The sequence below is a fragment of the Pempheris klunzingeri genome, chromosome 18 (assembly GCF_042242105.1).
Source record: "Pempheris klunzingeri isolate RE-2024b chromosome 18, fPemKlu1.hap1, whole genome shotgun sequence".
In the NCBI taxonomy this organism is placed as follows: Eukaryota; Metazoa; Chordata; class Actinopteri; order Acropomatiformes; family Pempheridae; genus Pempheris; species Pempheris klunzingeri.
Window position 1 is genome coordinate 9228871 of NC_092029.1, and position 13470 is coordinate 9242340.

Here is a 13470-nt window from a genome sequence, read left to right on the forward strand (position 1 = left end):
TGGTCCTCTTACTCTCCAAGCATTTTTTCATGCACTCCAGGGCACTTGCTGTGTTACACAATGTTGTGTCTTTCCCTTGAAGTGCCTTGTTTGAGCCACGAATTGCGCTGACTAACTGATGAAAAATAATTGAACTGGCACAGAAATTTGTGTCTTTAACATTGTTCAGAAGACAAGGCACCTCCACACCTACAATAAGGTGGCACTGACATGTCAGACAAAGAAAGCCAAGGCCTTCATTGAGTCTTTTTCAGCGGACACATTTTTCCATCTACAAGCCCATCTTGTGTCACTCAATGCTGTAAGCTCTGCTGTGACACCTAGCTCCCTCTCAGTCTGCTTGTGTGCCTGATGAATACCTGGCTGGGTGAAGGTGTTCAGACTCTCAAAGGTGAGAAAAAAAAATCCTGTTACTATGCAATTTGCTTGACAGGCAGGTTCAATTTGTAGGCCATAAAATAAATGCAGATAGCAGAGGGGTGATTCTGACGGAGTATTTGCTGAGCACCATTAACATGGCCAGTGCAACTGTACAATCCACATTGCTTAATATGACCACAAAGTGTCTCTGCGTTTACCTCTTCAGAACAATCCACATATCTGAGCAATAGCTCTTTTATTTCCAGTCCCTCTGTATATCTTACACACACCATTTGCTCCTGCTTAAAACAATGTGCTTTTTCCACAAGAATGCTGTAAAACTCAATCTCCTTATCTCTGCGAAGGATGTCTTTCACTATTTTTGCTGCCGTTGCCAACACTTTGTTTTGAGTGTCGTAGCAAGTAAGGTTGGAGGGCAATTCAACCTAGAGTGGAAAGCGTCATTATGTTCATCATTATGAACAGTTGCTCTATGAGAGTGACTTTACTGTGCAGCACCGATACCAGTAGTTTTAAAAATTCAAATAGCATTGCCATTGCTCCATACCCTGCCAATGTGATGTACGTTCGCCACGTCTCCGCACCCTCACTAAAACACTTTTCCAGTCCAGCACATCTTTGGTTACTAAAGCGGTATCTTTTTAGTGACTGCTGTGCTGAAATTTCCTGCAGTGAAAAGCAGAACACAGCGTTTGCCTCTGATCTATTCGGTGCGATTGTAGATTCTGAAGTAGCTGAATGAAAACAAATATCTCTGTTTTGGGTAGTCTGGCAGGATGGTTTAAGATAGACTGCTTTGCTTTTCTCTTAAGTCAGTAGGATTCCCAGCGCCAGCAAGCTGACTGATGTTGTTACCTCCCGCTCCCAGCTGGTCTCTCCTAGTAGTCTCCACTGTTGCATCTATATTACAGATTGGCATATCTTTTGCCTGGAAAAATGTCTGTATATCCATTTTATTAGCTGAAACTGATGCTTGCTAGTTAGCTAGCTATAATTTCTAATGCTTCGTGCATTCGGTGGGATGTTTACTGAGATGATGCTTAGCTGCTAAATCAGCACGTGATAGGTTACTTGACTATGGGAAGATTTTTTGCTGTTTAGTCTACCAGCTTCATCCTGGTTCTGCATTGCCGCCAGGGGGCTGCTGTGGACAAGGTCAATACAACATGCCAAACACATTTGAACACACATCTCATTTGAAGGTATGTTATCGCTTTTCAACTCAACCAAGTCTTTATATTGTTAACTTGTTTACTTCAGACCAGAGTCAAAATCTTCCTTTCAGGTGTATCCCTGATAAATATAAAATGTAAAATGTATACGGTATATCTTCTGAAAACCAGATACCAGATACCAGGTTGTCCTGCCAGACCTTGTATGAGTAGGTGAGAGCCAGAGCAGAAATGACAAGAAAAACAGTGACTGATTGCGTCAGTACGCTGCTGCTCAATGTGCTGATGCACAGCTTGTGTAGCTCAAAAGGAGAGCGATGCCTCTACTATGGTGTCCCATTGATAACTGCTATACAAATGTTTACTTGTTTTCTCGTGTGTGTAAGTAGTTTTCTAAAAATTACAGGAAAGCACTTTGTGACTGAATTCTAAGGCAGTTTCCACACACAAACACACACACACACACACACACACGCCTGTAGACACTCCGCAGCACAAGTACATAATCAACATGCCCTCTCTCTGTCTCTCATTCACCCATCCATGGCCCTTTCCTCTGCACTCATTTGCCAGGACAAAGCTCTTGTTCCTGGCAAGAACACCAGCCATGCTCGAAGAGTGGGAAGCTGTGTGCTGAGTGTTTTGCAGAGTGTGTCTACTCTAGGCTGTTAACAACTCTTTTTTTAAAGATGTATGTTTTGGATTACTTTCATTACACTGATAGGGATTCTGAGATGCCTCTTCCTTTCTGTTAGTTGTCTTTGTTCACACACTGTAAGGGGATAAAGAAAACTGTGGGTCAGTGTGTGTTTCTTCGTCGAATACACATCCCAAGGACAAGTTCCCTCTCCTCCACTTAACTGACACGGACGTCAGAGCTCCCTTTTAAGCTGTTGTTTTATGTGGGATTTATTTATTTGTAAATTAATCATGTCGTTTTTTTCAGTCTTGCTGTATAATTGTGTGATGAAAAACCAAGAAAATAAGAGAGTATACTCACATCTCAAACAAGCACACACACTCACACATTCATTGTTCTGTTACATATGCTAAGTGATGTGCTACATAATCCTATTAAGGGTAATGAGTGTGGGTTGTGTTGCAAGAGGAAACTCCCTTGTCTTAGATCCCTCAAATTAGTCTAGACTTTGTAAATAAATCCGTTCGAGTGGTCTCACAGTGTTTCTGATCACAATGTCGAAACTTTATTCAATAACCAATTTCTCCTATAAAATGTTTTCGCAAGTTAGTAAAACTCATTTAGTCTGTACCACCCAGTTTGCTATGCAGACTGTGTGGTGCCTGTAGCCCTGTTTTTACAGGACAGACATATGAACGGTCTCAACTTGTCTCATCTAACCCCCATAACAAACCGAATAAGTGTATCCAACTAAAATCGACATTACACTTGGCGATCGTATTACTGAGGACCCAAGCTCTTCAGACCGACAGTACATAGTTATTAGTAGTGTGTTACTACCAACACTTATTAACTGTTAAACCACCAAACGGCATGCTGGGTACAGCTTGTTCTCCATTGCTCGCTACAGAACATTCGAGAACAGAGAGACTGGAGGGACTCGGAGATGTTACATTGGAGGAAAATCCAAATATTTTAAGCATCAGTGATGTAAAATTGCTGGCTGATAGCAATGACTAGCTGAACAGGTACGTTTTTAACGTGCTCTGCACTTGTTATCCACAGTGTCCAACTTTTGCTTTAAACCAAACCCCACCCACAACGATCATAAGAACATCAGTTGGTATGTGACTAAAATTCAGATTCCTCTGGATCATACAAGGTCATCTGATTGGTTAGCTCTCAGAGAGATTAATTCAGCTCATTGGTAGTCCGTGTCTTAACTGGTTATTTTCTTCATCAGAGCGTGTCTCCAGCTGATCACAGACTGTCCTCCGGCCATCCAGGATGAACTTGACCTCATCAGTGCTCTCAGCCAGCTTGAAGACTTCAGCGTCAGCATCCTGCCACTGCAAGGTACTAAAAAAACGTGTCTGTGTCTGGAAATGTCTCCTATTGCTCAATGAACCACATGTGTGCTTAAATTCCTGAATTTGTTGTCTGTGCTCTTGTCATTCATTGAAATGTTCTTAACATCAGACATGTAGAGGTGGCAAGGACGATGTAACCCACCTCTCACATCCTGGTACCAACCAACCTCTCTCCCCTCCCGCTGTCGGGTCGTTCATCCCTCCATATGTCACTTCTTCTTGCCACTATATCTAAATATATGGTTATTTATGGATCAACTGTTGAGCAAACAACATCTGCCTGATGGCCTAATTAGGAGTGAAGTGTTTGGTCTCTGCATGTACGCACTCTCCTACATACTCAATCCACACAGACACACACACACACACACACACACACACTCTTTTTTTATATTTCTGCTCCATCTGTAAACCTGACCAATCAGTATTCACCTCCACACTCTTTCTTTCTCTCTTCTCTGGCTCCACATCGGTGCCCTACCGCAGCAGTTTCCAGGCATGGCTCCCTGTTAAAGGAAACTGTGGAGCCACAATGAACCAACTTGGCCCCTTATCGCCTCACCTCTGAACCGAGGTGTTGTTTGCCTTAGAGGCCTCTGCTTTCTTCCCCTTTTGCCCTCATCAAACTGAGCTGCCAGCATAAATCCAATGTGACGGAGAGAGTCAGAAACTGCCACCTCTCTCCCCTTCTCCTTTTTTCTCACCTTTCTCTCTTTGCATCTCTTATCCCCTAGTTTTTTCTTCTCTACACTCCTTCCTCGTCCCTTTACACTCACTCCTCTTTCTCCTGACTCCCTGCGCAATCTACTAGCATTATTTTTTCACTGCCCTCTTATTCTTACCTGTGAGACAAAATGAGAACAGAAGAGTTTAGGAAGAAAGTATGACAAGGAAGTAGGACTGCAAGATATGACGATATAGATCGTGTGACAAAACCAAACGTCATTTGTTGTGTCTCAAGTCACAAGGGGGTAGTGGAAGAGGCAAGATATATCCTAAGTGCCTGTCGTTTGTAGTTTTACCCTCCAACAACCTCATCCTCCACTCCCTCCCTTCCCCCATCTCTCTGTGACAGCTGCAGCACATTGGTTGGAGTATGGAGGTAACTCAGGTGTTCCCGGAGCTTCGCTAAGCTTGTTTATTAGTTGAAAGAGACATCACTTGGTTTTGTTTTCGTTGCCTAAGTTCTGTAGCAAGTCTCGAAGTGTTTTCTGATTAAGTTAAGTGATCTATGTTGCATTATGAGATTTTGATCACATCGCACAGCCCTGCAAGGCAGGAATGAAGTAAAATGTGAGGTGCTGTATGGGTTTTGTGTCAGTGATTATTGTCTAAAGCCTATTCTCAATGCTAAGGGTCAGACTGGCATCATGGCTCTGTATTGCCTGTAGTGCTGTCATACTTTTTGTGTACCGACTTATGGACACTCGTTCACATACTGTCCACACAAAAAATACTCATTATTTTTCAGTAAAAGTCTCATTCCTGTAAGTTTGCACAGTCTGAGATAAACACACACAAGTGTGAAGTGAAAGGATTTGAGCATATGTAATCCATCTTAGGCTGTCTCCTGCAGCCCTCCTACAGCGCCTTAGGCGATGCTTCATACACACCACCCTCCCCAGAATTCCCCCAGGCCTCGCCCAAAGTTATGCCAAACCATAAAGATCCTCAGCAGGGTGCAAAGAAAGCAAAGAGGCCTGTGGAGGCACTACGCATGCTATTTCTCAGGTTTTCAGTAGAAGTTTAGAAAAATATGGAAATGGTTTTTTGGGAGTCTTTGTGTCTTGAACCCAAATTATGAAAAAGTTTTAAACGTGCCTAAAAATTCCCTACAATCCTGTGACTCCGCCAGAACTGATATGCTCCAAGGTATTAGCCAGATTTAACGCATATAGATAAAGTGAAACAGTGAGCACTGAATTTCAAATATCCAAGAATTGTGTCCCTCACTAGTTGTAATGTAATGTAATGTAATGTAATGTAATGTAATATAATGCATGGAGTCATGTATGAGCTGTATGGTAGACACCGGAGAGTTCCAGATTCAAACAACAAAATGGATAAGGACATTTATAAAACAAGTTGTGGTACTTTTTACAGGATTACAGGCAACAGGTAAGGCCAGGAGCTGACAAATTGACTTTGATATTTGTTTCAAAGTAGATTTGCACCAATGTATCATCAGGATGATTTTATTAGCCGATTATTATATTTATATTATATTATATAATATTTCCTTATCCTATATGTACTGCATAGGAAGATATAGAAAGATACTGTATAGACATATGTTAACAGATAACCAAAGGTTAGGTTGTATTTTTATTTACAGTACATACAATTTCAAACATGTGATTTTGATGTATTGGTGTTTTTTTTTTTTTATATTTCTTCAAAGGGTGCAACTACTTTGCTTTCAACTACCTTAATTACTTTCATTACAACTAAGTTCAAGGTCGCATCTGTCCTACTTTTTTTTTTTTGTCTGTTCTTGACAACCAAAACCCAAAGCTATTCAGTTCCTCGGTTATACAAAAAAGAGAAAAGCAGCTTGTTTGAAAAAAATGACTTACATGATCAAAGTATCGAAATCGTTGCTGAGTAATTGACATAATTAAAAAAAAAAAACTTAAATCTTACTTACATTTACCATTCCAAAATGTCTTAGCTTATGTTTCCAGTTACTGTCAAGTTTAATTAAAGGGCTCATTTTTAAAATGTAAAGTACCCTACATAATAATGATTTACTTAATAATGATGAAGTTTTTTCTATTTCATCATCACTTATCTTCACCAGTGTCAGCCAATATATCGTTAGGATTGGCCTTTACTGTTCTGAACTATAGAGCGTTTGATTATTTTGCACACATCGCAGCAGCAGCTGTGTCCATCATTTACACCAGATTATTTGTGTCATCAGCTGCAACTTCTCCAGATTGATTGCAGTAATTAGCAAAACATGTTTGACACCCCTCCCCCTCTGCCTTCCTTCTCTCCCTCCCAGTGCGTCTGCGATCAGACCGTCTGTCTCTCATAGAGGAGTGCATCGCTGAATGCTCCACGGCCTACAAGCAGTCCACTACTCTGCTGAATCTGGCCTCCCTTCTCAGAGTGGCAGGTACCTACAGACGCACACACAAGACAACAAGACATTTTGACATCACCATTTTTCCTCTTTTCTTTGGGGTTTTTATTGGGTTTACGAGGGAACACATTCAATGAAAAAAAATCTCTTCTCTGGTGCCAGTTTCATGACAAAGCTCATGAGATAAAGTGAGAAAGGACCGCCCACGCGTGGCACAGAGACGCACCATAGCATGCGTGGGTACATTCAGTGAGTGCACTGACAGTTCTCGCACGAGAGGAAAATTCATCTTCATGAGCGGCATTGCAGCTTGCAAGCAGAAATCCATACTAAGCACACACACACATTCACACAGACACGCGCTCACAGACCCCGGAGGAGCGAGTAAATTTCATTCCCCAGACACATCATTTTTTGTGCTCTCTAAACCTTTTTTCTGCGCTCAGGTTTCGTGTAGTTATGACAGTCAGGGACAGGTTCAGTGCTCGGCCAGTCAAATCTCCAGTCAGTCAAATCTCTTCACCAGGATTTGTAACTTTGTGAAGAGAATAGATGGATAGATGGTGTTTTGGAGTGGCAGCCCCTTCATAAATACCATCTTAAATAATACACTGTTGTTGAGAGACTTTGTAGATTTTCTTTCATTTGGTGGTCATTTCTGTCATTTTCATCTGTCTGTCCTTATTTTAGCCCAAATTACATTCACTGTTCTTCAGATCTGAAGCTTTACAGGGGATATTTTGAGTTTTTTATAATCCAACATTGTTCAAATAAAAATGATTTGAGTTCTTGTGTTGTACCTAAAACTGAGGCAGCCACTGTTCAGCCTCTTTGAAGTTCTGTTTGCCTCGTGTTGTTTTAAGAAACAGATAAAAGTATTGATCCTCAAACTGCTTTGAAAGCTGATAGATGCTGGCAAGGTGCATTCAACTTAGTATTCAATTCAAATTGTTCAACAGATGGATTTGTAATTATACTCTAGTTACATTAAGATCATTTTTCGTATAAAAATATGTCAACCCCGTCTTTGAAATTTGCGGAAAATATCTATTAACAATCCAACTTTTAAGATTTAAAAGTAAGATTGGACCACAAAAGGCAGACTTTTAAGCATTAGTGCTGACAAGTATTTGACTACATACGGTATGTTGAGGAAAAGGTGAAATGAAACACCTATTGGGTTAATACTCGACTTAAAGAGGAGTCGGCCCTTTAAGCGACCTCCTACACGCTCACAAACCTTTCCAGCGAAGCCGCTAAAAAGTTTTGGTAAACAGATTTTAGTTCCTCGTCTCTCTTCCATCCTCTCATGTTGACTTTCTTTAGGAGTTACTATAAGCACAAACTCTTGGCCAGAAAAATATTTACATCTTGTGGTGATTCCAAATGGGATTCTCCTACTTTTAATATTTTTATTTGTAAGGGTTTTTAATGTTTCTGTGTGAGCTTTCATATCTTTCATGTGGGATTACACACTGCAGAGCAGTATCACTGCAAGTTAACTGATGAATAATGCAATTAAGTCAGCACATGAACAGTGATGAATGGCTGATGTGTTTTAGTTGAACTTTAATTCCTAGATAAAATTCTTATAAACATGTTTATATTTGGTTTATGAAGGGCTTCCCAACCACCAACAGCTAACCCTTAACACTGTCCAATTCCGACAACATGTTGTTACTTTGTGTCCTCTGAAATGACATGAGCATTGATGCCTTTCTCTGTATCTTCATATTCGTTTCTTTCCTCTCTTCAAGAATACGAGCAGGACTCCTCTGTGCCTGTTGCTTTCCTCTGTCTCCTTTCCGTTGTCTCTTAAATCGTAGCTCACTGTGTCCTCTCTCTCTGAGGCCTGTCGCCAGATAAAGGAAACCTGCTAACCTTGTGGCATTTCTGTTCTGTGCCGCTCGCCATTAAGTCAGCAGGCAGCTTTCACTGTGTGGCTTCAGAAGAAGAGGCAGAGGGAGATGAGAAGAGGAATAAACAAATTTTTAAATAAATAAATGCAGGGGGGAGGCTTTTGAAGGGTGCATAGCTCAGGTGCTCTGTGGTGAATATTTAATGCAGGTATCACCAGCACACCGGTTGAAAACCCTAAGGGTTTGGTTCCTTCCTTGGTCTTCAGAAATGCTCTGTAAAATCATTCAGTCTTACCGGGGTAGCGATGATTAAAAAAAAATTCGTTTTTTTTGTCTGACTGAATCAATAATTGCATATTCCAAATGAGAAAATAGATTGTGCTGATGTGGAAAAATCCTGGTGATCTAGTAAAGAGCCTCAGGAGTTCATGTTGTAGTCAAAGCTCATTAATGTGAATATTTGCGATTAGTTGTTTTTCTGACACGTCTCACCTTCCATCAAACGCTTTGATTGGTCCATCAACAACAGGTAAAGGCTTCAATCGGATTCACAAGATGTCTGGGTTAGATCAGCTTGAAATAAATATCAGAGAATGTCTTCATAAAAGTTTTTGGTCTAAAAAAAATGCAGGGTGAGTGCAGGTGTTTTGACACACACACACACACGTACACACACACACACACACACACACGTACACACAAACACAAACATCCTCTATATTGAGGTCGTGGCAGCTTTTGAAGACACCCTTTCACCAGTAACCCTGAAAATATTTGATCAGCACCTCTTTCCTCCTTGTAGTAAACACTGCATTTCTATCTGTCACTCACTCCACACACAGCCGCCCTCCTTATCCCACCTCTACACACACACACACACACACACACACACACACACACACACACACACAGCAATCCAGTGCCATCGCATTTCTTCATCTTGACCCTCGTTCTTTGATCTTCAGTGTACAGGTTTGTTCAGAGGTCCTGTTTCTGCCTGTGCCCCTTTTGATCGTCTGGTCCTCTCCTTTTTGTTTATCGAGCTTAGACAGAGATCAAAGATCATTCATGAGCCGCCACATGAATGTTAACACCAAAACTAATCCCACCAACACTGAGATATCAAACTGAGATTTATTCCTGTTTAGTGAGACAGTGGGGTGACATTTTTTGATATTTCATACTCCCTCTTTTAGATGAACAGACCTGGCAATAACATTTATGTGCTGTCTCGGGCTTGGGCTGCGGTGCAGCTAATGCATTTAGACATCCTTACATTACAACCTTGAGCTAGTGTGTGTGTGTGTGTGTGTGTGTGTGTGCGTGCTTGTGAAGTCAGATAGAGATTTAATAAGAGGTTTATTATGCCTGATGTGGTACGTGATATGCAGGATTATGAGATTCACTATTTAGTTTGTTGGATTGGACATGTTGATATTTCTAATTTTTTAAAAAGTGCATTTTTAAAGACTGAACACTTTCATGTTTGTGTGCTGCATCTCTCCAGCGTTGATGTCTGCTTAAATGTGTATCTGTGTGTATGTGTATCTAGGAGATGACAAGGATGCCCGAAAAGGCCAAGTTCTGACCCTGCTGGCAGAGCAAGCACTCCAGCGTCTGGACTTCAAGGCTTCTTACATCCACTGTCAGGACCTCATGGCTGCAGGTATGTAACTGACCGTGGAAAACTGTGACAGTACACAGCCTGGTAGATGACAGAGGCATCACAGAGTGCACTGAAGTCTGTACAAAAGCTAATGTGAACCTACCTTCTGCCCATTTACCTCTCCCCTCATTTGGTTCAATTATAACATTACATGAGGGCAATGTTCTCCAAAACTTTAATTATCTGCCAAATTTGTTTGAGTCTAAACAGAGGTCTAGTCTGATGACAGAACTCCACCAGACCCACTGTTTTGCTCTATGTCAAACCTCTCATTTGAACCATGAAGTAGCAGCAGGATCATGACCTTGGCTCATAGAGGTGATTATGTCTGTCAGTATTGAAGGGTTTCTCAGGGTTCAGCAACTCAGTAGTACCCTGCTGGAATTTCAGGCTTACAAATCACAGACTATCATCCATTCACATGCTGTCCAAGGCATAAGGTGATCAGATTTCACTAGTATTAAATAGCCAAGATACAGAATCGTATTTATTGCTTTTATTTCTTAAATCTGGTTTGCTTGCAAGTATTGAATCCCTAGTTAATATCTAGTGTCTGAGTAACAGCCTGGATATTAAAACACAGATTTTGAATCCATATGTAAAACAGGGAAAGCAACATGAGCTGCCAATTAGACAGGTTTAATTCCCACTCTGGTCCAAAGATGACATTATTCATCAAACAAAGCGCCTGTCAGATGGTCAAACGGCCTCTGAAACACCCTCCCTTTGGAGTGTGTGTCTGACAGTTTCTGTAACTTTCCAAAATGGCCAATCTGACATTTACACCCACTTAACACGATTGGCCAGGCGTGTGGAGGTGAGAAAGCTGCTACTTTTCAATCATTCTTTTTGGTATGTGCAAACAACCGCAGCCCTAAGAATATCTCAGTGTTAGGCCATTTGGAAGACCATAAAAACCTCTCATGCCTTCTCATGTGGTTGCGTGACGTATCAACTACTTGTCGAAGGTGAAATAGCAAGAAAAATTGTTAAAATTTTGCCTTTTTCACTTTCAAATAAGGGGTTTAGGTGAGATGGTTAACCTGATGATTGGACTGTTGAGAAACATATTGCCAATAAACCTAGTTTCCCCCATACTTTCAAGAATATAAGGCCATGTCTAGAAGAGTCTACATCCCCACTACTTGACAGGTAAATTGTTCCTGTAACTGATAAGAATGATGGTGAAAACTACAAAGATGGGAAAAGAAAATAAGTAATGGAAAAAGATGCATTAACCTTTTTGTTTGTGTACTGCATGAGGGAATTACAAGTAAAGGTTTACTTGCAACCGGTAAAACATACAAAATGACAAAAGCACTCAGCCAGTATAACACATCAGAGTAAATGTCACTGGGTTCCCTCCATTGTAATTAAGATGAAAATTACATGTTTACCAAAGATCACCATGGCTTCCTCAACCACAGCCGTGTCTCTTCACACATCAGTTATCAGTTACATTGTGGTTTGTCTGATGTGATCAAAGCCTAAGAAAACTGCTTACTTTTGGCCTCTTATATCCTTTCTTGTGTAGCCAAAATAACAAGGTTGGGTGACTTATTGTCTTTTCACTCATGCACAAGAACAGTAATAAGTGAGAACAATATCACAATAATATTCCAGTGTAGACTGCCTGCCTCTTAGAGTTTCCCTGAAGGGATTTAAAGAGGTCACTGCGATAATGATATTTTGCCTGCCCCCGTTTTGTGTTATGCCAGGAAAAAAATTACAGTGAATAGAATTTCATTGAGTCTTCCCCCAGTGCTGAGTAACGGGAGACAGTGTGGATGAGACAAAGTTGTTGGGGAGAAAGAGAAGGTGTAATCAGATAAGCACCAGTGTTTTCTGCCTGTGAACACAGAGGGAATAATTGAATCTGTTGGTAAAAATGAAGTCAGGATGTTGTGTTGGTTTTTGACTGTGGTGAAGTTGGAACAAATGTAGCACAGTTATTACAAAGCATCAGGCTGATATTTTCTTCAAGGGAAAACATGTTTTAGACTTAAATATGCATTAATATCTCAATGGCTTTGAGGGTTACACTTTATTTAGCATCAGTATCCTCTGTGTTTTTGTTCTTAGACTTCCTACAGGATATGTGGGTGCCTTATGTGTTGATAGGCCTTGGTCTTCTACCTGATGGAGTCATGGTAGATTAGCAGAAATAAAAGGACACTGATAGAAATGAAAAATATTTCTGCCCTGCTATATTTTGTGATATATAGAAAGAGAAATTGTGTGTCTATGTATAACAATTTGACCTTATATTTTGTATCATCTCATCTTGTTCTGATTGACTCTCGGCTATCGGAGTTGCTGTTGTCTCCTCTGCCAATTTAAAGTTTTTAAAGTTTAAATTCACATCATCCTTTTTTTTTTTCTTCTTCTTTCTTTCTTCATACCTTACTTCACCTTACCCTCCTTCCTTGTTTTCCTCCATCTGCTCTTCCTCCAGGTTACAGCCCAGCATGGGAGGTGGCCAGTCTGCTCGGTCAGTGTGAGGGCTTCGGAGACCTAGAGGCCCGCCAGGAGCTTTTAGCTTTCTCTCTCACTCACTGTCCCCCTGACAACATCCACGGCCTCCTGGCTGCCTCCAGTGACCTGCAAACTCAGGTGCTTTTTTTTTTTTTTATCTTTCATTATGCTTTGTTCAGATTCTCACAGTGTATGAATTGTTTTTCCTTTACAACTAGTGCTGATAGCAGCATTTTGTGTTAATACTCAATAACTAACTGCAAAACAATAAAATGAATAAACAAACAACACTTGAAAGACCCAGTAAACTGTAAAAGTCTTAATAAGTAAGACTAATAACTAAAATTGTGTGAATTCTAATCCTTTAGTCTAGCCTAGTGTAACAAACAAACTAGATTCAATGTAGTTAATTCATCATATCCTGTCTAGTTCAATTCTAGTAAGTTTTTTAGTTATAAGTGACAAGCTTTACTGTTGGCTTGCACTGATTTGCTTGAAACATAATGTGAAGAATCAACTGGGGTGGGAGAAGATGCTTGGAAAGGACAGAATTTGGCAAAACAGGCATATTAGTGGAACTTTTTTCACAAGGAACTAGATAATAAACTTTCATATTGGCAGAGAAAAGCACGGACACACCAATATCAGCTTCTTTGATAAAGGTCAATATCACTCCTCTTAGTCAGAAAAGTAATATCTTTCTCTAAGACTACCATCCCTCTACAGGGGTTGAGACTCTTCAGGGAGCTACAAGCTAAATCTGAAAGGGTTGTGAGATGATTAATAAGTTAGGAATGAGGAGATAAAAACATATTTTCT

General features: G+C 40.5%; 1 protein-coding gene across 1 annotated transcript in view; it reads left to right on the top strand.

Moving 5' to 3' along the window:
- The window catches only part of nbas (NBAS subunit of NRZ tethering complex), a 150286-nt gene that overhangs the window by 57118 nt on the left and 79698 nt on the right, over positions 1-13470 (top strand). The window contains exons 32-35 of the mRNA XM_070849214.1: positions 3437-3549; positions 6571-6684; positions 10063-10176; positions 12632-12789. Coding sequence (XP_070705315.1) covers positions 3437-3549; positions 6571-6684; positions 10063-10176; positions 12632-12789 — 499 coding nt within the window. The remainder of the gene's footprint in view (positions 1-3436; positions 3550-6570; positions 6685-10062; positions 10177-12631; positions 12790-13470) is intronic.